Consider the following 22,269-nt stretch of genomic DNA (forward strand, 5'->3'; position numbering starts at 1 on the left):
TTCGAGTGAGACTCTGGTAACCAGCGCCGGCTGAGCGCCGGGTGACGTGCGCTCCCGTCTCCTGTCTGTTGTACTCGCTCACTGCGGTGGGAAGCAGAGTCAAGTCCATGGTCTCAGGAGTAAACAAATTTAATTACCTGGAATCAAGTGCCAAATCTAAATACAGAATGAAAAGGAGGGGACTTGCTGGAGATGCAGGCCTTCTGTCGTTCATCAGAGTGTCTGCAGTTTTGTTGGCATTGTAATGTACAATTATGAGGTGGCGCAGTCAGAAACTGTCGAGGGACGAGTTCCAAAGAGCAGCATAACACGTCGGTCCACGCACATTATGATGTCAACGCCGAAGGAATTCCGGCGACGGCCCTTCTTCCGTCGTCAAAAGAAAAAAGAATGTCTCCTTTTTCTGAGTGACTCAAGCTCCGGTAACAGCTCTCCTTCTGGGTTTGAGGTCCTCGATTGTTGAATCCATAACGGCAAAACTTGCATTCAGACAACAGCCTCCAGCGCCTGCAAAGCACAAAAATACACAAATCTAAAGTTCCGTCGTCAGAATGGAATGGCCTGGAATGTTGTGATATGTGGATTGTGGTCGGGCTGACTGTTCCGTTTGGTCAAACAGAATCACAGAGTGGCTGGAGAGAGGCAGCAGCATGAGGCGAGAAGCAGAGCGAGCGGGTGATAAACGGAGGGGGAAAATGAAATGAGAACAGAGATACAGACCGGGAAAGGACCAAAAGGAATACATAAGATAAGATATACGATATAGCAACAATTGTCAAGTCAACAAAAAAAACCATCGACATTTCAAGAGAGAGAGAGAGAGAGAGAGAGAGAGAGAGAGAAAGGAGAGAGGCGTACAGAGGAGGGATAGAGAAAAGGGGGGAGTGGGAGACAGGGGAAAGATATAAAAACGGTTTCCGAGTCCAAACTAAACAAACCTTCCTCAGGTATCTCAACAGGGAGACGTACCCTACATTCCCCTCGCGCCGACTCAATGAGTCTGTTCAGGCCGACAACAGGTCTCCAATAATGCACTTACTCACAGGAGATAAAACTGTTGCTGTTTACACAAGTAACATACTGGAGGCTACCTGTCAGCCTCAGCTGACTCTGAACTAAAAAACTGGAAGAACTCACCCGGCAACAATCCACACCGAAAGAAACAAGGTGCGCGCAGTAACCGAGTCAAGGTGCTTTACAAAGGATTAATACTTACAACATAATCAGAGGGAAGCGGATAACACCACTGGTGATCAATGGATGACATTCATTTATAATTAAAAAGATGCAAACTATTTAAATGTATTTTACACCGCCGATGCAAGGAGCCAATGATCAAGTTTGTATTTGATCGTCAAGCTCATCCTTTAAGACTTCAATCGCAACAACGACGCCGTAGAAAACTGAGTGAAATCCCCCCCCCCCCCCCCCGCCCTGACCCTGCCCCAAAAAAAGACAGCACAAATACGACATCATTTGTACATTTGTGATCTCTGTGCTGGCTTTTCTTGCGGGTACAGACAGGTGTCAGCTTACAGATACACCTGCTTTGCTCGGTCACAAAGGCTCCCACCTGGGTATCCGGGGCAACACACTCACGTTTACTTAGGCAGACAGACAGACACACACACACACACACACACACACAAACACACACACACACACACACACACACACGTCCACACACACCACACACATGCTACCTTCTGATGCCTTCTGGGGACTTCTGCTCCTGTACCTCGCTGTTATGGCGGTTCGAGTCCTTCACTGGGGACCTTAGCTCGACTCTCCTCTTTCCCTCTGTGTCCATCAGCTTTGCATGATGATTTCTGTACAGTGACGCGAACCTGCCATACTGGTTTACCCGTGTTTCCTCTGTCAATCGCCCTTCTTCTTGTCGCTGTCTCTCCCCCTCTCTCTCTCTCTCTCTCTCTCTCTCTCTCTCTCCCCTCTCTCTCCACCCCCTACCATTGTTGATTTCTCCCATTTCTTCTACTCGTGGGGTAGCATTCCTGACAGGCTCAGTGTGTCACCCTAGAACTACATAATAGGCACATACACATGATCACATACACATACACATGATCACATACACATACACATGATCACATGCGCACACACACATGATCACAGCAGCATGCACATACACACCCTGCAGACACATGAAAACCCACCCCACTGTCTGCGTGGTGTGACATCACCACTTTTCTTTGCTCGGGGAGGGTAGATACAGTTCCAAAGATCCGCAGTAGAGCTGAAGACAAAGAAAACAGAAAGAAGATTAATAACTAAATGGGAGGTCATAAGAGAAGCTAATAGAACGAGCCAACACAAGGCCGCATCTCCATTACATAGAAGGAGTGAGTGTGTGAGAGCGCACAGCATCAAAAATGAACAGTGACAGAATGGTGACAGGACGGCCCTTGGAACAAAGTCTCCCAGTGATTGTGATCGAAGTGATTCTGGTGATTTGATTCGCTGAGCAAACACATTGGGATAAACCATAAGTCGGAGTGCACTTTAATTTAACTTTACATTTTTAGATTCTACTGTGTATACAGCGGATCTCCGCTGCAGTGGCGCAAGTACAGCATATACTTCCTTCAGTGACACACTGCATGAAAATAGTTCTGTTCTGGATTCTCGTGCAGTATATGAGGGACTCCAGTAAACAAAGGTAGCGCCCTTGTTTGTTGTACAATACACCGATTGGAGAGGAAAAACAACAGGGATCGTTGATAGCTTCCCAGCGGCGACAAGAATCGACAAGATGTGTGTGAAAAACATTCCGTTTTAACAATGACCATTCAAGAAGACATGAACAAGAAGCATGGGATGGGAAAAAAAGAAAGAACAGACGAGGAGATTAGAGGAAGACAAGACATGAGCATGGCGGTACTTGCATGTTTTGGATTTGTCAAGAAGCAGAATATCTTCATGAAGCCGTGTTGCCTCATGCACCAGCCCGTGTCTTCCGTAAGTGTCTGACAGGAAGCTGAGGGTTTGTGGTGTGATTCTCTCAGCTCATATCAACTCGTCTCAACGTCTCCACTCAACTGCCAACAGCCCGAAAACACACAATAGATGCAGCGGAGGTTCAAAGTGGAACGAGCACCTCCAGTGCAGAAACGACCTGAAGCAGGGTCCTACTAAAAGGTGTCCACCACGTAGTGTGTTGTTCAGTTGTTTTAATCAGTGATCCGCTCAAAGCAAGGCGGGCGGTGGTCTTCTCTGGGGCGGAGATCAGTCTGTGAGTCAGGGAAAATAGTTGCTCTGGTCCGGGCGCCCACTCCCGTTCCCCGCATGAGAATGGTACTCTCTGTTTTTGCAAGAGATGCAAATCAGCCTCTTCCTCCTCCAGAACTATGGAGCTTCAGTGCGTAGGCCTCACAGCTCCTACGTGCCAGCAACCATATAATACACAATATTGCTGTGGGATGCAGGATTTTGACAATGGCCAATTATGATCTCTACCCAGTTGGGGCAAGAGGAAATAACGAGTCAACTGTCTTAGGAAGACCTATCGTGAGGGCGAAAGGGAACCATCATATACGGGGGTGTAAATTTCATTTGTGGGAAGGATTGGTCTTAAGCTACGTCTATTATAATTGAACACATACAGAAAATACCTGATTGTGAATATTTTAATGGAAGTTTTCATTTATTTATTTGTTACACTTTTTCTTGTGTTTTTTTTTTTTTCCCCCCACAAATCATCCTAAACCCCCCACTGTGGGGACAGTTGGAATGCAGTATCATAAAGGCAGATTGTGAGTTATACAATGACAACTGTATAACCCTGTGTAAAAAAAAAAAGTAAAAATAAATACAAGAAAAAAAATACACAACACACAATAAAAGCGCCGTTTTATTTGCGTTGTTTGAATAAAGATCGTTCCGCTCTGAGCCGCAGATCGCGCCCTCGCCTGCGGAGTGCAAGGCTCAATGGTACGGTCCAATTTAGGGGTGCGTGAAATCGTATTACAAGATTCTTCCAGGCAGGAATATGGAGATACATATTGTAACGTTGACGATTACAGGTAAGGAGGATATATAAATGTTTCGAACACCCGTGACCTATTGTTTTTTTTTTTTTACCTCTTTTAGGGGGGTCCAAGTCTTAATTAGGGGGTCAGACCCCCTCGAATCAGCCCGTAATTCGAACCGTTGCGTCCGTTGTTAGTTTGATGTAGTTTCACCCTTGACCACGAGGTGGCGGAGGAGGAACACGGGAGAGGGTGGGGGATCCAATGCTGCGTTCTATCGAAACTCGGAAACCAGTAATGCCCAATCCCGAGTGTGCTTTCCATCGCTTCTGTTCGGACAGAAAACATGGATGTCCGCAGGGAGTGTGTGTGTGTGTGTGTGTGTGTGTGTGCGTGTGTGTGTCTGTGTCTGCGTCTGCGTGTGCGCGCGCGTGTGATTGCTTTCGAAGACAAGCATCTGCACGTGAGCTAAGACTCGCGGGAACGTTGTTTTCAAGTAGCAGCTCACGCCAAGGGGAACTTTATTCACCGCTTAACCGCGTGTGCCGCCGCGCCGCTGTGGTGTCAGGTCTTCTATCTCGGCAAAGCTCGGGTCCGGAATTCCGACGTGGAATCAACATTTGAACTCCAATCGCCGTCCCGTTGCACTTTTCCAGGTAGGTGTGGAGGAGGGTTTTTTTTTTTTGTTTTTCCGAGTTCCCACCTCGATGGAATGCAGCACGCGTCGTGCGTTACAAACGCAGGTCACGTGACGATCCCGGATGTCAACAAAGTCGGCGGTGCGAGTTTTCAACTTCCCTCGGTGACGCTGCGGTGTCTCGGACCGGAGATTGATGAAATCGAGTTGGGCTTTTTATCCACACCTCATGGGCATCATCGGTATGACGTAGTGTTTTTTGCAGTTGAGTCACGTAGATCTTCAAAAGATTTCGGTATGAGGTCTGATTCTCCTCTGTCGAGCGTCAATGTGGTGCTAGTGATGGCCTACGGCAGTTTGGTGAGTTGAACCGTCCTTGTGAATAGTGTTGTTGTTTGTTTGTTTGTTTGTTTGTTTTTTTTAAATGACAATAATGTGAAAACACAACATATTTAGCGGTTCATTGGTTCACTTCTTGTTTTCTATCCTTGTTGTCTCAGCAAAGTGGTAAGTTGGTATGAACTGTTTCACCACTGTTACAACTGTTGTTAACCAGGTGTACAGACAGTATGTTCAGGGCAGATACAGTGTTTACTGTTTTTGTTGTTGTTTTTTTATGAGTATTGTATATTGCCAATTTTTAGTACATTGCCTCGTTTTTCAGTCATAATTTTTTTGTTGCATATTTGTTCTGATGTGTGCTGCTGTAACACCACGATTTCCCCCCTCCCTCCCCTATCTATCTATCTATTTATCTATCTATCTAGATCGATCAATAACCAATCACTCTGTCCTTTGCACATGATTCCCAAGACATCGCCACTCGCGTTTCTCACTGACTAATTTGGTTGTGCCCTGGTATTTGTTAGACCTTATGTCACTGCAAGACAAATGTGGTAAATGAACACGTTGCCACACGCGACGTTTGCCCTCTGCAGGTGTTTGTTTTGCTCTTCATCTTGGTGAAGAGGCAGGTCATGCGATTCGCCATGAAGTCTCGGAGAGGACCACACGTTCCGCTCGGCCACAACGCTCCCAAGGTGACACCTGCTAAATGGATCACACTCCTACGGGCGGCAGTAATTTGCCATTTAACAATAGTTTGTGCTAAGGTGTCACTATGTGTGTGTTTGGTGACTAATGACTCCATTATTTCCGTGTGATGTAGGAGCTGAGGCAGGAAATAGACTCCAAACTTATTAAGGTCCAGAAGATCCAATTCGAGCCTCGTTTGCTTTCTGTAGAAGATGAACGGCTGAGATACAGAGGACAGACTGGTGAGAGACACACACACTATTTCCAGTCTCGGATCTTGCAGTATTTATAGTATTTATTAGAGCGCTCTCTGTTTTGTAGGTGGCTATGGTTACCTGTACAGGATGAAGGCACTCGATGCTATTAGAGATACCGGTCAGTTGGCTTTTCTACTCTATTGTCTTCTTCCACAGTGTCTTCTATTTTATCTTAGTATCAGTGACAGAACCATATTGCCTCTCTCCCGTCTGAGTATAGATTTGCCATTTCGTGAGCTGGGTGGGACTTCCACCGCTGTGACTGGGAAGAGGTTCCGAAACTGGCTTCTAGAGCTACGGAACTCCAATTCCCTCTTTTGCAATACCAATCGCTCCCTCATTGACACCGTGTTGGAGGGGTACAATTGCGCACGCCATGGAGCAGGGGTCAGTACTTTGTGTGCGCGTGTGAGTGTGTGTGTATGCATGTCTATTAGTTTATATGGTAGAGAAAAATGGAAGATCACACTGAAAAGAACAGTGTTTGACAAGTCACGGAACTCACAAGGAAAAAATGGTCACTACCTCCCTCCACACACATTATCATCGCTTTTTTCAATAAGAAGTGTTGTGTACGTGCAATTGTTTTAATTCTGAATTACACTATACCGTACATTTGATTATATACAACATGCTTCAGCTACTTTTCGTCTCTGTGGCTCTCGTCTACAGGAGTTTGGCGAGGCAGAGTTTTTGAAATACCAGGAAGCACTCACTGAATTGGCGTCTGTGTGAGTAACCGCTTCAGTTTTTACACACAGACATTCTCCTAATTCCAGTTCGGCTAATCCTCGAGCGGAATGTTAAGTGTGCGATTTTAAAACGCCTTTGCCCTCTTTCCCTTCTCTTATTTTCAGCGCAAAGTCCCACGCCAGCGGCAGCACTCTGAGCCTTCATCACCAGTCTGCGGCCAAAGATTTGACGTGCAGCCCGGAGTCCTCCCCGCCGTACTCCCCCACCCAAACCACCTACCTCACTGGCCCGACGCAGCAGCGCAGCAAGCGGCCCAAGCACTTCCTCGAACTTAAGAACTTCAAAGAGAACTACAACACTCTGGAAAGCACGTCCTGAAAGAGCGGCGACACCCGCGCGTCCGCCCGCAAAGGGGGTCTCCGAGGAGGTTGTAATGCTGCCAGAGTTTAAGTGCCTACGACGGGGGGACGGCGCCGACGGCATACAGCGCGGTGCACAGCGGTGCTTGTATGACGACGTTATTCCTGCCTTTAGAATAACAAAGACGTGCTGCCAACTGTATTAGTACACACCGCCTGATTAATACATACCTTATTCTACACTACTATCTGCTACCGTACTGTTTACGTAGGCTTGAGCTTGTACTCCATTATGTATAACTGTAATAACTAGTGGGGGTATTTGGGCTGAATATGTGACCAGTGTTTTATGGTTTCACGAGGCCAAAACAACACCAGAGCTATGCAATGCCACGAGACAATCAGTGTTACTGTAATTGCACAGTTACTGTAATTGCACAGTTTTGTTTTTTGGTTTTTTTTTTCTGCAAATTGATGTGAACGTACTTATAGCATCCAACGCCTATGGACTGTTTAGGTTAAACAGTATCTTATGTGCATATCCCTGTGCAATTATTTGTAACTTTAAAAGGCATTTGTGCTTTTCACTGTCATGGTCAGCATGTCTTTTTGTAAGCCCCTAACATAAATGAAAAGCCATACTCAGTCCAATGTATATGTATAATATAATATAAGTGCTTCTTAACACATAGAATATATCGCAGTGCAATGTAACACATTAATTTATTTTGAATGAAAGTGTTGCCTTCGGGCGAATGTAGTCCCTATGCTGTACATGTTTTTAAAATATATATATATAAAAGTTATACCCTTGCTCATTAATGCAGCTGTGTGTGGATCGTGCGGGGCTTGGGGTTCACAGGGATGTATACAATGCCTTAATGGATGATATGTATATAAGATGGCATTCTAATAAATTTGGCGACAGAAAACTATTATCTGGGTTTTGGTTATAGAAGTCAAGCTTGAAGCTGATTTAACCATGAATTTTAATGAGAAATATCTATACTATATGAAGGAACTGCGAGTTATTGTTTTCTCAAGTGCCACACTGGACACGTTGTAGCCAACACTGGTGGAGACGAGATTTTGGAACCATTCAGTTTCAAGGTGACAGAAGGGACATATCCTAGAGTGAGCAGCAGAGGGAGCCATCTCCTCATCCTTTCACTTTGAAAATCAGAGCTTGGTACCAGCAAGAAGGTGAAAAACAAGGGCAGTGGGGTTTTCTGATATTTATTCATTTCATCTAACACGGAAGATATCGCACACAAAACATTTTCTATCACGCCATCTACAAACTTTTATTTCATATCAATATGTATTTTAGGAGAAGGATGTCACGTTAGTACAAAGAGCAAATCACATAAATAATAAAATAAAAATCAATCTACACAAAGCCTGAGCGGGCGTGGAACCGTAGCGATCTGAAATGCATTGCTGCAAATATTCAACACATGTTTGAGAGGGGAAAAGGATCTCGCCAAATGTCAGATTTAGCACGTCGGTCTGTTTGACTTTCATTCTTCCTGACGGGTTATGTTACAGTTACAGTGCGTGCCTTATTGTTAGAGGCAGTATCTACAAGGAACTCCTCAACTACCAATCTAGCAAAAGTAATGTCAAAGAAATGAAGGAGGAAACAAGTCACAAAATAAATAGTCCTTATCAAGGGAGCGTTTTACACAAGAGTGAGAGTCAGTATTTACAACAGGGCAAAGGGTCACTTCATCCACTTATCAAGCGTGATATCGTGGTAAACGACGGCTACACAGCGTCGGCTAATGAGCGACTGCAGGTTTGAGGTTGGTTATTGGGTTAATGCACAGGAGACTTATACACACACGATACATTTTCTTTCCTTCCTTCATAAGGTTACAAAAGCAACAGAGTCATTTCTATTCAGACCACATCCATTTGAAAACCCGCTGACGTCCAAGGACTTTTAGGCTCATCAGTCGACGACAACCCGATCCTGACTGAATCTGGTTCGTTAGGAGAGCTGCACGTCTCAGGGGAGTCCGTTTGCGAGCTCATTCAACCTCTTCTCCCTTCATTCAACGTTACTTCCCCAAAAATGTCTGCCCCGCCGTACGTCGCATCCTATCTGTATTGGTTTTCATCGGCCGTTTCTCTCCTGGGTTGAAATAATTGTTAGTGCTTTTTTTTAACAGTTCACCACACAACAACACCAAACCAGAGCTGGGAGAAAATGAAAGCATTGTTTTCAGCCTGTGTGGGTGGTCATGAGCGTTTTGCATAGCTGCGGTCGGTTTTCAGTCCATATCCATTGTTACCAGACATTTCCGTTTTTGAGTCTTCCACTCCCTGCATCACGTTCAGGACTTTATCTCGATGACCTTGATGAAGGGCAGAGGCTTGTTGGAGGAAGTGGACGGTTTCAGCTGCTTACTGCGAGGACAAAACGGAAAGGAGCTTTCAGACTTTTTCCCCGGGCGGGCAAAAACCGATGTGAAGCGCGAGCGCGAACTCACCTGTAGACAATCTTGGGGTTGCGTTCCGAGGAGAGATAGGAGTTGGACCTCTGGTCTCCCAGGAAGTAGTCCATCTGGTCGTGCATCTCCCGGTTCTACGCCCCCGGGGGAGCGGTCGGAGGTAAGAACGTTAGGATACAGCGTAGGGCAGGAGTTTAAATGTGAACAACACCTCTGCCTCTGCGAAGCGTTGCTTATAGTAGAATCTATAGGAATCCCTTTCACCCATTTTGACCATTATCACACTAGATAGAACTGCTAAGACCAAACATGTGATCGCTGACAAACCAGATAAAGAAAAAGTTTACAATTGAATTTACATCTACTTTGCATCCTGTGGAAGGGGAGTGTTATATTGTGTAAATACTGTATTTGACTCGACACAAGACAGCGCTTTGTCCTTTGAGTAGGATGCCTCTGACATTTTGTGGCATTTGGCGCAAAACAAACACATCCGCTCAAACATTTCCCCCTGTTTTGGTTGTGTGCACTTTAAAACGACTATAGAATCTATATAGAAAATGACTTTAGAATCACCTCAGCCTCCAGGAAAGCCACCTTCTCTCCAAGCTGTTTGATCACACGGTCACGCTCCTGGATCACCATGCGCGAGTTCTGCAGCTACGGGGCCGAAACGCGCGCGCGCACACACACACACACACACACACACACACGCACACACGCACACACGCCATCAGTCAAAGTGCTCCTGACAAACACGGATGTCGAAGTTGAACTTAACTCCGTCTGAGGCGTCGGTCTCACCTGTTCGATCATGTGTCTCACTTTCCTCTGCTGGCTCTTCAGCATGTCGTCCAGATGGTGGATCTTCTCTTTCAGGATGGCCACCTCCTTCTCCAGCTGCTCCGCCCTAGAAACACACACACACGTTATATCTTTATGAGTGACTTAAGTGTCACACATGTTTCTATTGGTGTTGTGACTGTATATCTTTATCTGCGGCTGACCTCTGACCCTCCCGCTGCCCCTCCTCCCGCATCTTGCGTAGCTCTCGCAGCTCCTCCTCGCGGCCTCGGATGGTTTCTCTCAGCGAGGCGCTCTCCTGCTCCATGCCGCCCAGCAGCCGCTGCAGCTCGTCGATGCGCAGGTCCTTCCTGACGCCGGCGTCCTCGGCGTCCCGCAGCTGCTCCGCCCGATCGCTGAGGCACTGCTTCAGCTCGCTGGCCTCGGCCTGGAGGAGGTGAGACAGCGCTTGGAGTTTGAGGATCGCTACGGGAACTTATTCAGAGTTCTACTGGTGGACAAAATAAATAATGTGTCTTGAGAACTTGGTTGAGATTTTCAAATAAATATGATGCCTTAAATTACAGGATTTTGGTTTTGCGCACATTGCAAGTGTGTGTGTGTGTGTGTGTGTGTTTGTGTATTGTCTTGTGAGGACATTTGAATACAGCGGTATATGTATGTTCACTGCCAATTTTTGGTTTTGGTGTAGAGACTTATTGGCATCATTTGTTCAGATTTATTGTACATTCATCTTGCTTCACTGTTTATTTCATTTATTTATTCCTGTATAAGACCATATATTTCATTTTTGGACATAATTAAATGAAAAACACCAGAAAAATTATCTTTTTATTTTGTATTGTTTTTCTGTTATTTTAGGTTATATATGTTGTTTATCATATCTGTTGTATACCTGTTTATCAGGTTTCGTATAAATTGGCATTTTTATGTTTTTATTGGGTATTTTACTGTTAGGTTTATTGTATATTTTCCAAATGTAACCATTACATGTTTCCGAATATGACCTTTTTCATATTTTTATTGTATTGCCTTATTATTTTGTCTCATTGTGTTGATGTGAGCTGCTGGGACATTGCAATTTCCCCTTGGGGATGAATGAAGTATCTGTCTGTCTGTCTGTCAATCTATTTTGGCCATTTAACCACTCATTCCAATCGTGTGTGTGTGTGTGTGTGTGTGTGTGTGTGTGTCTCTGTGTCTACTGTACCTGCAGCCTCTCTCTCTCCTCCTGGTGTTTCTTCTCTGCTTCCTGGAGTTGAGCGTAGAGCCGCTTGCTGACTTCCCTCAGTTTGTCTCTCTCCGCCTCGTCCACTTCCTGAGGAGAAGGAGATCGAACCGTGAGACCGAAACCGTCGCAGGAAGCTCCAACTGGAACACCGAGCAGGAAACAAAACTTAAAAAAAAAAAAAAGGAAAGCTGAGGGACTACGGCCGAAGAGGGTCGCCGTTTCTGGGGGAATGGGAGAAGCTGGGGCTGTTAACACTGGGTTAAATTAATCCACAGAAGAATGTGAAAGGAGCGTGGAACAATAGATGAAGAACAATAGCCTGAAGGAGAGAGTTATGCAGATATGCAAATAGTATAAATACAAGGAAACACACGATGTGTTTACGTGCATCACTGGCACAGAAAAATAATTGGGTCAAGGCCAATTTTCCATTGGTTATTATGCTTTACTGTTCGCATGAGTAGTAAAGAGTGAATGTGCTAGCATGCATGCAGGTGTGTGCTAAAAACAAATACACACACAAAGAGCTAAATTGACGTGTATGAGTGTATGAGCTCTGTTCCAGTTCACATTCCTGCTGGTGCCTCAAAGCCCAGATGTGTAAAAAAAAAAAAGAAAAACATCTGTGGAATCCCAGGGACGGGGAACACCCAAAACAATGTCCCAATAAAAACAGGAACATTATGTGCGGCACATCCTGACACACACACACACACACACACACACACACACACACACACACACACACACACACACACACACACACACACACACACACACACACACACACACACACACACACACACACACACACACACACACACACACACACACACGTTAGCTCTTTATTGTACATATCCGTCTCTGTTTTTCTGCCTCACAGACAGAACACTGTGGCCTTCTGGGAGGGTCGTTTGGATTTCAGGGATCGATTTCCAACACATGAACCAAACTGACGCTCTCATGTTATCACACAGACAAAGACACTGCCACACTAAGGCTGAGGCTATATTAAGACGCCAAGAAAAGTTTAGGATTTGTTGGCGTAAGATTTGATACGGCCGGTGACTCATAAGTGCATACTGTGTGTAAAGAAAGACTCAACCACAACCACAACCACACACACACACACACACACACACACACACACAAGCACGCACGCTCACCTGTCCATCCACTTTAGCGCCGGCTCCAGGTGCAGACAAGCCTTTCTTCTTGGACGGAGCACCGGCCTTTTTGTGAAACTGGAAGGAGACAGATGAAAAATATAAGATGAGACTTTATACTGATCTCCGGGGGGGAAATTCAGGAAAGTATATGGTATTTATCTGTGGTATTTAACTAAGTATTGACAACATGTAAACTGTACCTTATTCTTGGCTGCCATTTGCTCCCTGAGGTTTTTCAGGCAATACCTCACCTGCGCAAAACATTGAAACATATTTGATTGACAGTGGTTCGTAAACTGTCGACAGGATACAATATAGTAACAGACTGTTGATATTCGATCTTCCTCAGAGGGACACAAATGGCCCAATCAGTTTGATATTCAGTATTAGTACTTTAGTGCTGTTATGATTCATCACATCACAAGGTCAGCGTCAGTCCGAAAGCGAAAGACCAACACAAATAGAATAGGAAAGAAATTGCGAAATGAGACGCACGTCTTCCACGTGAATTCCAGGAAATTTACAGGAAAAAGTTAAAGAAAGAAAAAAAAGGGGGGGGGGGGGGTGAGGAGGAGAGGAAGGGGAGGAGGTCGTCAGCGCTGACCTCTTGAATCTGTGAAACCTCGTCCGAGAGCATCTTCAGACTCTCCTGGTGTCTCTGCTGCTCCTGTCGACGCGCCTCGAGGTAAACCTGGCAGGGAATGGAAAGGAATCCAGTATCGTCGTATAAACGGGAAGTGGTACTAGGCAATGTGTACTTATCACAAGGACGAGCGTTCCTCTTACCTTGATGACTTCAACCTTCTCCTCTGCAGGTTTGACGGGGTCGGAGCCCGGCCCCGTGCTGTCGCTGGCCGGCTGGATCAGGGCGAACGCTCGTCCGATCGGCTGGAGGGTGAAGAGCAGGGAGGTTTGGTTTAGGTGTTGCGTGCGTGCGTAGGCCGATGGGTGTGATCAGATTTCAACGCAACTCCAGACGCACATTTGATATGATGAGGTTGGCATTGACAGTTCGGAGGAACACGCTGAATGACATTCAAACTCAAACCTGTCCACGGCTGAAATTCCCACGCGCGGAACTTCCGTCTCTAGATGTTTTGTTGCGCAACAGAACGAGATGAAAACTTTGAAAAACAAACAACTTAACCGAGTTGGGTTGCCATAGATTACAATAATTATCTCTGTGTGCATGTGTATCCAATCAGGAGGCGTAAACATTTAGCCCACATCGCTATGGAGACCTGGACTGAGAGCCACAAACATCTGGTGCCTCTGAGGATCTGGCAGCCAGACTCAGCTTAACCCGAAGGGAGGGAAAGAACAGGGCGGCAGGGGTGGGCCGCCGTTACGCAACTCGGGCGCTCTGGTGGTCCCTTCTGTTTAGAACTTTGGCAAAAGGGGGTTCCGCAGAACAATGGCCGTCTTGAGGAGTCTTGCGTAACAACCGCGCCAATTAAAAACGCGTCGGCAGCCGTCGCATGCTGTTTGTGATTGTGCGTGCGTGCGTGTTTGGGTGTGTCGACTACTGCTCTTCATATTCATTTATTGAAAAAAAATTCCGTTGATGCACGGTCATTGGCTGACTTGAACTATTATGTTGTTTAAGATAAATTGTGGACAGTGACAAAAAAAACCTGCATACTCATATTCTACTGTCGCCTTAAATGATTATTACAACTTGTTTTTTTAATCTTTCTTGCATTGTTGGGATTGTCTTGAAAGGTCGTCTCATTGCTTACATAACACTAGCTGTGCTGTCAAGCTGTGCAACTTGTTTGGAACTTGAACCTTCTAGATTATCAGCTACTAGTTTAACCTGAGGGTTAACCACACCTACAGTTTAGAACAAGAAAACATCGCTCTTCAAAAAAAAATATATATATATGTTTTTTCAGCCAGGCACCTGTAGTACACCCAAATTAAATATTACACAAATATTAATCTGTCAATTAACAACAAACAAATTCTTTACGCAGTCAGCCAAGTGTAAAAACCTATTACAAAGAGCTGAAACACATAACGCAAAACATCAACAAGCCAGCAACGCAAACGTTTTAGACAAATCACTACAACCAAATACATGGTAGTTGCCAATTCCAACAACTATTTCCAACTCTTCCAGCAAATTGTACGTTTTTGGGGGGCGGGGGTTCTTACCTTGCCTCTGGGCTGCTCACTGCTTCTGGCTGCTGGATTCTGGTCGAGCAGGGTGAGACGCAGCCTCCTGCAGCCGTCCTGTGGAAACCCAGAGAGGAAAATATGAGACGATGGGAATCCACAAAAGAAACCGTTATGTGCTGGAGAGAGCGAAACCGAGAGCTGCTGGAGGGAACATCAGCAGGAGAGACTGAGTCACACTTACTGGGTGTGTGTGTGTGTGTGTGTGTGTGTGAGGGTCTAGCACCAAAACACAGTGGGAAAGGGCGTTGGAGAGCAAATGTAAATTTTTTTTCTTTTTTTCTCTCTACAATTGTTTGCTTTACGCTGTGTGCGTGTGTGCGAGCGTCACTGGGATTTCGTGGGAGGCTCTGAAGACGCTCCGGCCAAGTCGGCGCGCGGAGGCTGCGTTTCTGGGAAAGCGTGCAGGAAATCTGATCCCGAGCAGGACAGAACATTTCAATGGCGACAGGGTCTCACAGTAGCTGTAAAGTTTCTGCCGCTCGCACAATAGAAAGAGGGGGAGCGTAGAGCAGACACACTTTAAAGTGCAAAACACTGCCACACAATGCTGTCTAGGGTTGTCCACAGTTCTCTCAGCTTTCACTGCAGTAAAAGTACAAACAACCTGACACAATAATACTCAAACTACTAAAAGTGGAAGTACCACACTGACATTACTGCTTGAGTGAAAGTATAGAAGTACTTGTTCTTAAATGTAATTAAAGTATTAAAAGTAATTCATACCCAGCATCCTGATATAACAGAGCCTATAATACTTCATGTGCACAAGTGCTATTGTACATTATTTTCTGTAGATCCAAGAAAATAGTAAAGGTGGAGTCAGTCATTTACAAGGATATCACCAATCCTAATTCATCACTTCAATAGATCCATTATCCAATAGATTGTTACGAAGATCTAACACAAACAAAATGTCCACCTGTGAACACTAAAAATTCTATAAAATCAGATTTTAAACTATAAATCAGTTATTTTACATATACTGAGATTGAGTCCAAACTCGGAAACTGAATACAACAGTAGGTACGGGTACTACTGTACGACAGTCTGGGCTGCGAGTGCGTGTTGTTTCAGCGGCACGCCGGGAACCCTCTCATTTGGCAAAATACTGACAAGCGTTTGTTCACGTGCACACAAAATGTCAAAAATGAGAGGGAGGAGTTGGAGTGCATTATATAACTGATGTGTTCTCACGCCCAAACTACTGTCCACTCCCAGATGCCAGACAGACTTAAGAGTAAATTTAAGCAATATGAAGATACTGTAGCACACACACGCACGCATAAAAATTACCAAGTGGACCTCATCAGTTAATATGTGTGATCAATTTAGGAGTCATTCATTTAGGAATGTTATGAATGAAAATTAGGAATGTTATGAATGTGGTGATTAAGTAATTGTGATCAGTAATTGTGTGTGTGTGTGTGTGTGTCTGCGGTTATGGGAATGTCATGTGTGTATATGCGTGTATACAGCCACAACATTAAAACCACCTGCCTAATATTATGTAGGTCCCCCTTGTGCCACCAAGACACGTTGAGACATGGACTCCACAAGACTTCTGAAGGAATACTGTCATGAAGGGGTGTACTTGGTCTGCAACAATGTTAAGGAAGGTGGTACGTGTCAAAGTAACATCCACATGAATACCAGGACCCAAGGTTTCCCAGCAGAACATTGCCCAGAGCATCACACTGCCTCCACTGGCTTGCCTTCTTCCCATAATGCATCCTGATGCCATCTCTTGCCGGGATATATGATGCACAGGCAACCTGGCCATCCACACAATGTAGAAGAGAACATGATTCATCAGACCAGGCCACCTTCTTCCATTGCTCTGTGGTCCCATTCTGACGTTCACATGCTCATTGTAGGTGGACAGGGGTCAGCATGGATACTCTGCGGTCTGCGGCTACACGTCCCATACGCAGCAACCTGAGCAATGTTATTCACTTCACCTCTGTGAAGTCTTGTATTAAATGAGTTTCTTTCTCCTCCATCAACACAGAAAACATCCAGCTGGTCGTCTATTTGTAGAATGTTACATGATCCCCTATTCGCAACCTAGCAGTTAACCGTACACTATAAAAGGAATATGGCAATATACACTAAACCTAATGATAAACAACAAATAAAACCTAAAATGGACAGAAAAACAAGTAAAAAATAAATATTTAAAAAAATAAAATATACAGTGATATACAATAATGTGTGAAGGAAAAAGAACCAGAGAGATGCTGATGTAAAATAAAGCTGACATTAAATATAAGCCTTAAAGTTAAGTTCAACCTTATTTATTAAATGTACAGAACACTTGGAGTATTGTATTTGAGCATTTATTTGACTGTACAATGAAATGCTTAAATTATGTTTCCTCTCAGCAATTTAAACAATTAAGAAAGCCAAAAACGATTTAGCAATTATTTAAATGTAAAATGTTAACTATGAGACATAATAATCCCTGAGTCTCTGAATGTACGGTAAGAGTCTATTGGTGCGGTGAAGGTGGGGTCAGAGGTTGGGGGTTGGGTGTGGCGGATGGGGGGTGGGGGTAGCAGTTCATGAGCTAAGCAGTTAAGTAAACTTGTTTTACGCAATCTTTATGAGAAATTTTAAGCAAATGTAAGACGTGTTGCAACGCAGAAATTGTGAATTAGGTGTGTCTCGTGGCTTACGCTGTGATAGCGCGACAGCGGCAAAAACAAAACAAATGAACAAAAAAGGACAATTCAATCCTGAACTGCTATTACGTGTCTGACAATTGACCACCAACTAAACGGCCCTGAAGGCGGCGGCCTTATTTGGCCACACAGGGCGGTGAGGGGTCTGTCTGTGTTGCGTAACACAACTATAAAAGGCAATAAAAGAGATACCATCATCGACCGGAATCCTGTTTGTAAAGTACAACAAACACAGAGAGCGAACAACACACAAAGGTCAGAGGAGGTGGAAGAGGAAGCGACAGAGCAAACAGTCGAAGACGGATTCTGAGGAAATTGAAGGTGATTGGGTGGGACGGAGGATTAAGACCTGATTAACAAAGTCCCCCCTGTGCTTTAATTCTGTGCACTCTCTGATCACAGACCGCCAATCAAGATGAAGAGAAGGGTGTAGGGGGGATGGAGGGGAACAGTGCGGTGTTGTTGAACAGGAATGCATTATTACACCGTTCCCTCGGCCTTCGACAACAAGCAGACAAAGACTCCCCTGATCTACTCAAATATAGAGCACTCACACGCAAAACTCTCGTTCTCTCTCTCACTCCTTTATATTCTCTCACACACACACACACCCCTGTCTTTACCGCGATCAAACACAACTGGTAACGCGAGCCATCCAGTGGGAACACACATAATAGGAGTTTTGTGACGTGGTCGTGGACAGTGATGCGTGACACACACACACACACACACACACACACACACACACACACACACACACACACACACACACACACACACACACACACACACACACACACACACACACACACACACACACACACACACACACACACACACACACACACACACACACACACAGCTTCGTGCTGCCTTTATAAAGAGGTGTAATATGAAACTGAGCACATATCGGCGCCCCTCGTTGGGTTCAGGGACAAGGCGCATGCAGAAACGCTGGGTGGACGACCAAAAAGCCCTGAGGCCATATTAAAGAATCTTATGTTTTCAAACAATCGAATGGAGATGGCTGCCGGGCATCTGATTTAAATAGCTGATGGGTGACGTTTTACCTAGGAATTGCAGGGACAGCTGCGTAGAAGCCTCTCTCCTTCAAGCGAGAAACACGGGGACTAGATTCTGAGCACTGATAAATGAGAGAACTCTCCGTGACAATTTAATCCGTCTCTCTTCATGTACTTACTGTATATCCTATGGTAAAAAAATAAAAAATAAAAAATACGACTTTTGTTTTACAATTTGTAATTATTTCTATAAAAACCTACATGCTCATCCTCACTCATGGAGGTAAATGTTATTATTGTTATGACATTTTTGAGCAGCATTTAAAATAGACGTTACACATTCCAGACTCACAATCTACACAGCAGTTTACTATAATGATTCAGTAAGTATTTATGAGTTATATATATATATATATATATTTTTTTTTTCCCCTTAAAAAAAAAAAAAAAGACTTAAAAAAGCAGCAGCAATCAACTGAGCTGGTGTAGATTTATGCCAACGAGCCCACAGCTTAAATTGTACGATAATAACTATACGTATAAACTCTCTCTCTCCCTCTCTCACTCCCTCTCTCTCTCTCTCTCTTGGCAGCAGAATGGACAGCTTTGTATTCATGATCTTTGAGAGTAAATCCAAATCGAAGTCCAAGCGGCTCAGACTACTCCATTCAGCACAGCAGGTGTGAAGTTCCACCAAGGGAGCGGTGATGACGTGACATCAGCGAAAGAGAGAATCGTTGCTTCACTACTCATGACTATAAATGACGAGAACAGCAGATGTGCTAAATTGACACACCGGTGGTTGTATTATTATATATTTTTTTAATTTGCAAATGAGCTATAACTTGCAGACGCCTCATACAATTTCATCAGTATACCAGCATACCGAGCAGGTGACACCTCCGTCAGAAACCTGGCTCTGAGTCATGGAGTGAGGTCTGCCACCATCACAGACCCTTTCTTGCGTCAAACTCAAACTTAAGTGCCAAAACCACCCCTCCACGCCAACCCCTTATTAGTTTTATTTGTCTCTCACCTTCTGGTGTGTTTAAACAGAATAACGTCCCTTATATAGCACCTGTGTTCCTTTCTGGTGTTTTTTCCTGGACCTGGTGGTGTGAGAACAGGGTGTGCTTCGGTGCGATCTGGCTGCTCCTCCACATATATTGATGTGTAGGTAATGATTGGACCGTACCCAGACGGTGATGTCACACTGGGAGACGACTAGCCGAGCATTAGTATCGGGGTAGGAATGCAGGAAAAACAACGGCCTGGAGGGATGAATGATAAACATTTAATATATATATATATATATAAAAAATTATTCTTGTTATTTTTTTTATTTTTTTTTGGGGGGGGTGGCGCCTGTTTCAAGTATTTCCAGTATGTTAAGTTCTAGTCCCTGGGAAGTCATTTGAGCAAATCATGTTTCCATTGTGCTTTGAGAATATTTTGTGTGAGGAACAAACTGTTAAGTCTTTGTCCGCATCCTGACGCTGCTTCGAAACCCAAACAAAGTGAAAGTTTACTTCCATTGGTGTTAAATACTCTACTCTACAACACAGTGCTTCTTCATTGTAGCAGCCAGTGAATATTTCCCATCAATGATATTTCAATAAGTAATGTTAAATGTCATCTAGTTAATCTAGTTATTTATAATAATAACAATCTAGTTGTCTCTGTTATCTTGTCTTGTCCATTGATGTTAAACGGACTAGAGAAGATAAACAAGACCTCATAAGATAATCACTTCACAAGACTTTTTTAAATACAAAGCGGGCTGTGTTTGTGGGGGGGGTGGCCAGGTGGTGTTGCACTTTGCACATCCTGACCCTTTCCGTTGCTTTACAATCGGCAGCACAAACGGATACTGATAAGCACGTCTCAAGGGTCTCGTCGGCTGCAGAACCGGGCGGGGTTCAGAACCCATATGTTTGGGTTTCATTGAACTTAACCGAATACAAAATCGCCTTTTCCACAGTTCCAACTACAATAAATATCAGATGCAGCCTCTGCTGAACTCGGCAGGAGAAGGTTGATAAGGCGAAAGCGTCATGTCGCATAGCAACTGCATGCGAGACAGTAAAAGCAGACACACTTTCAGACCTGGTGAATGATTAACTCTTTATGACAACAGTTAGTAGATAACACCTGCCCGTGTGATCAGACTATCATTCAGGGAATTCAGACTGAACCAACCGAGAGAGTTTGGAATTTGAGACTTGAAGGCAGTTTAACCCCATTCTCCAGACCCGGGTTGGCTGAGTGTAACGAGTCCTTTAGCAGGTTTGGCTCCTTAGCTGTCACCACTGCACATGTAAGCCCCACACTGAGGGCCCCGTGACAGGCACAGCTGCTCTGTGGGTTAATACTGTGCGGTGCAGCCTGTCCATTAATGTGTGGGCATCTGCGCCTGGCGCTGGCTGAGGCTGCCGCCGCCTAATAATGTGATTACGAGCATCAAGTCTTCATAGAAGATCACAGAGGGCAGCTGAAGCTGCTAAGCCTAAGGACCTCTGTCAGGATCACAGGGTATAAGGTGCAGCGGGTGTGGGCTGGAAGCATGTTTACCAGGAGAGACCCACAATACACACAATATCAAAATGGGTTTTTCTTCTTTGCGAGTTCGCTGACTGAAGAGAGCGGGAAGTCGATTTTATGGGGCCATTAGAGCCACGGTTCCGTAGGGCATTTAGAGTTATTTATTAAGAGTTAGTTATTAAGAATCTTTCATTTTCACGCACACGCACACACACACACGCACACAAACACACACACACACACACACACACACACACACACACACACACACTTTTGGATGGTGGCCGATGAAATGAGGCCTCTGCATTTGACCCATCCTGGCTTGTCCTTCCTCCGGCGACGGCAGCGAGGAGCAGTGGGCAGCATTCCTTGACGCGCCTGGGGACCTTGTACCAAGTGTCAATCGCTGGTCAGACGACGATATGTGCATGTTTTTTTTTGGGGGGGGGGGGGGTCCTTACTGACGTTAGGCGGAGGAAACCCCATGTGAGCACGGGGAGAACACGCCAACTCCACACAGAAAGGCTCCTATTTGGGAGATGACCCGCCGGAGCACGGTGCCATCAGCGCCCCAGGCGGGAATCGAACCCAACTTTTAGGCTTGTTTACTTGTAATAATACTCCACCTCCTACCGCCTTATTTACATTTCAGTTTCCACTAAGATCAGGCTTCATAATAGAGCGCGCACACACACACACACACACACACACACACACACACACACACACACACACACACACACACACACACACACACACACACACACACACACACACACACACACACACACACACACACCACCTTGCCATTGTGGGAGCGAGACCTTTAAACTCATATGAACTTTTAAGTATTTACAAACAGATAACGCGGCACTGCGCCGCACGGAGCAGACTGCGCTGTGATTGGGGGCCGATATAAACAAAATGGACGTGACTTGACCCCTTGGTTTTGTGTTAAAACTCACCCCGGACCTGTCTTCATTCCTGATGTCCTCGAACGTGCAAAGACTTCTGGTGACTCCGTTCATTTCCGCGGGAGCCGAGTGAAATAAATCGCCCGAGAATAAATAAATACAAATAAATGAATGGCTGGATGGATAAAAACGAACGGAAAAACAAATAAAGCTGCCGCCGGGAGGGAGGAAAAAAAAAAACCCCCAAAAGAACCCCCCCGAGGTACTTCACTCCACGGCTTCTGTTATCATTCCTTCCGTCCT

The 22,269-nt window shown here is 44.9% G+C and overlaps 2 protein-coding genes across 2 annotated transcripts; one reads left to right on the forward strand and one right to left on the reverse strand.

Moving 5' to 3' along the window:
* Nucleotides 1–4,799: 4,799 nt before the first annotated feature.
* ltap1 (lipid transport auxiliary protein 1) lies at nucleotides 4,800–7,847 on the forward strand. Its single transcript, XM_080005505.1, has 7 exons — nucleotides 4,800–4,983; nucleotides 5,562–5,663; nucleotides 5,792–5,900; nucleotides 5,980–6,033; nucleotides 6,136–6,302; nucleotides 6,588–6,646; nucleotides 6,773–7,847. The coding sequence occupies exons 1-7, from the start codon at nucleotides 4,921–4,923 to the stop codon at nucleotides 6,984–6,986; spliced, it is 768 nt and encodes a 255-aa protein (XP_079861631.1). The 5' UTR covers nucleotides 4,800–4,920; the 3' UTR covers nucleotides 6,987–7,847.
* A 340-nt stretch (nucleotides 7,848–8,187) lies between these two features.
* Nucleotides 8,188–22,269, reverse strand: tuft1a (tuftelin 1a). Its single transcript, XM_080005955.1, has 12 exons — nucleotides 22,018–22,269; nucleotides 14,785–14,862; nucleotides 13,414–13,515; nucleotides 13,232–13,318; nucleotides 12,828–12,878; nucleotides 12,625–12,702; nucleotides 11,438–11,545; nucleotides 10,431–10,654; nucleotides 10,228–10,333; nucleotides 10,000–10,083; nucleotides 9,463–9,557; nucleotides 8,188–9,379 (listed from the first exon to the last, which is right to left on the reverse strand). The coding sequence occupies exons 1-12, from the start codon at nucleotides 22,078–22,080 to the stop codon at nucleotides 9,307–9,309; spliced, it is 1,149 nt and encodes a 382-aa protein (XP_079862081.1). The 5' UTR covers nucleotides 22,081–22,269; the 3' UTR covers nucleotides 8,188–9,306.

The sequence above is a fragment of the Zeus faber genome (assembly GCF_960531495.2).
Source record: "Zeus faber genome assembly, chromosome: 8".
Lineage (NCBI taxonomy): Eukaryota > Metazoa > Chordata > Actinopteri > Zeiformes > Zeidae > Zeus > Zeus faber.

Bases quoted from the DNA above. Each gene is read 5' to 3' on its own strand.
- ltap1 (XM_080005505.1), top strand. From the start codon at position 4,921: ATGAGGTCTGATTCTCCTCTGTCGAGCGTCAATGTGGTGCTAGTGATG. The intron at 5,664-5,791 runs GTGACACCTGCT...CGTGTGATGTAG, and splicing joins TCGGCCACAACGCTCCCAAG to GAGCTGAGGCAGGAAATAGA. The intron at 5,901-5,979 runs GTGAGAGACACA...TCTGTTTTGTAG, and splicing joins GAGATACAGAGGACAGACTG to GTGGCTATGGTTACCTGTAC.
- tuft1a (XM_080005955.1), bottom strand. From the start codon at position 22,080: ATGAACGGAGTCACCAGAAGTCTTTGCACGTTCGAGGACATCAGGAAT. The intron at 10,334-10,430 runs GTCAGCCGCAGA...GTGTGTTTCTAG, and splicing joins GGGCAGCGGGAGGGTCAGAG to GGCGGAGCAGCTGGAGAAGG. The intron at 9,558-9,999 runs GTGATTCTAAAG...CCGGGGGCGTAG, and splicing joins TGGCTTTCCTGGAGGCTGAG to AACCGGGAGATGCACGACCA.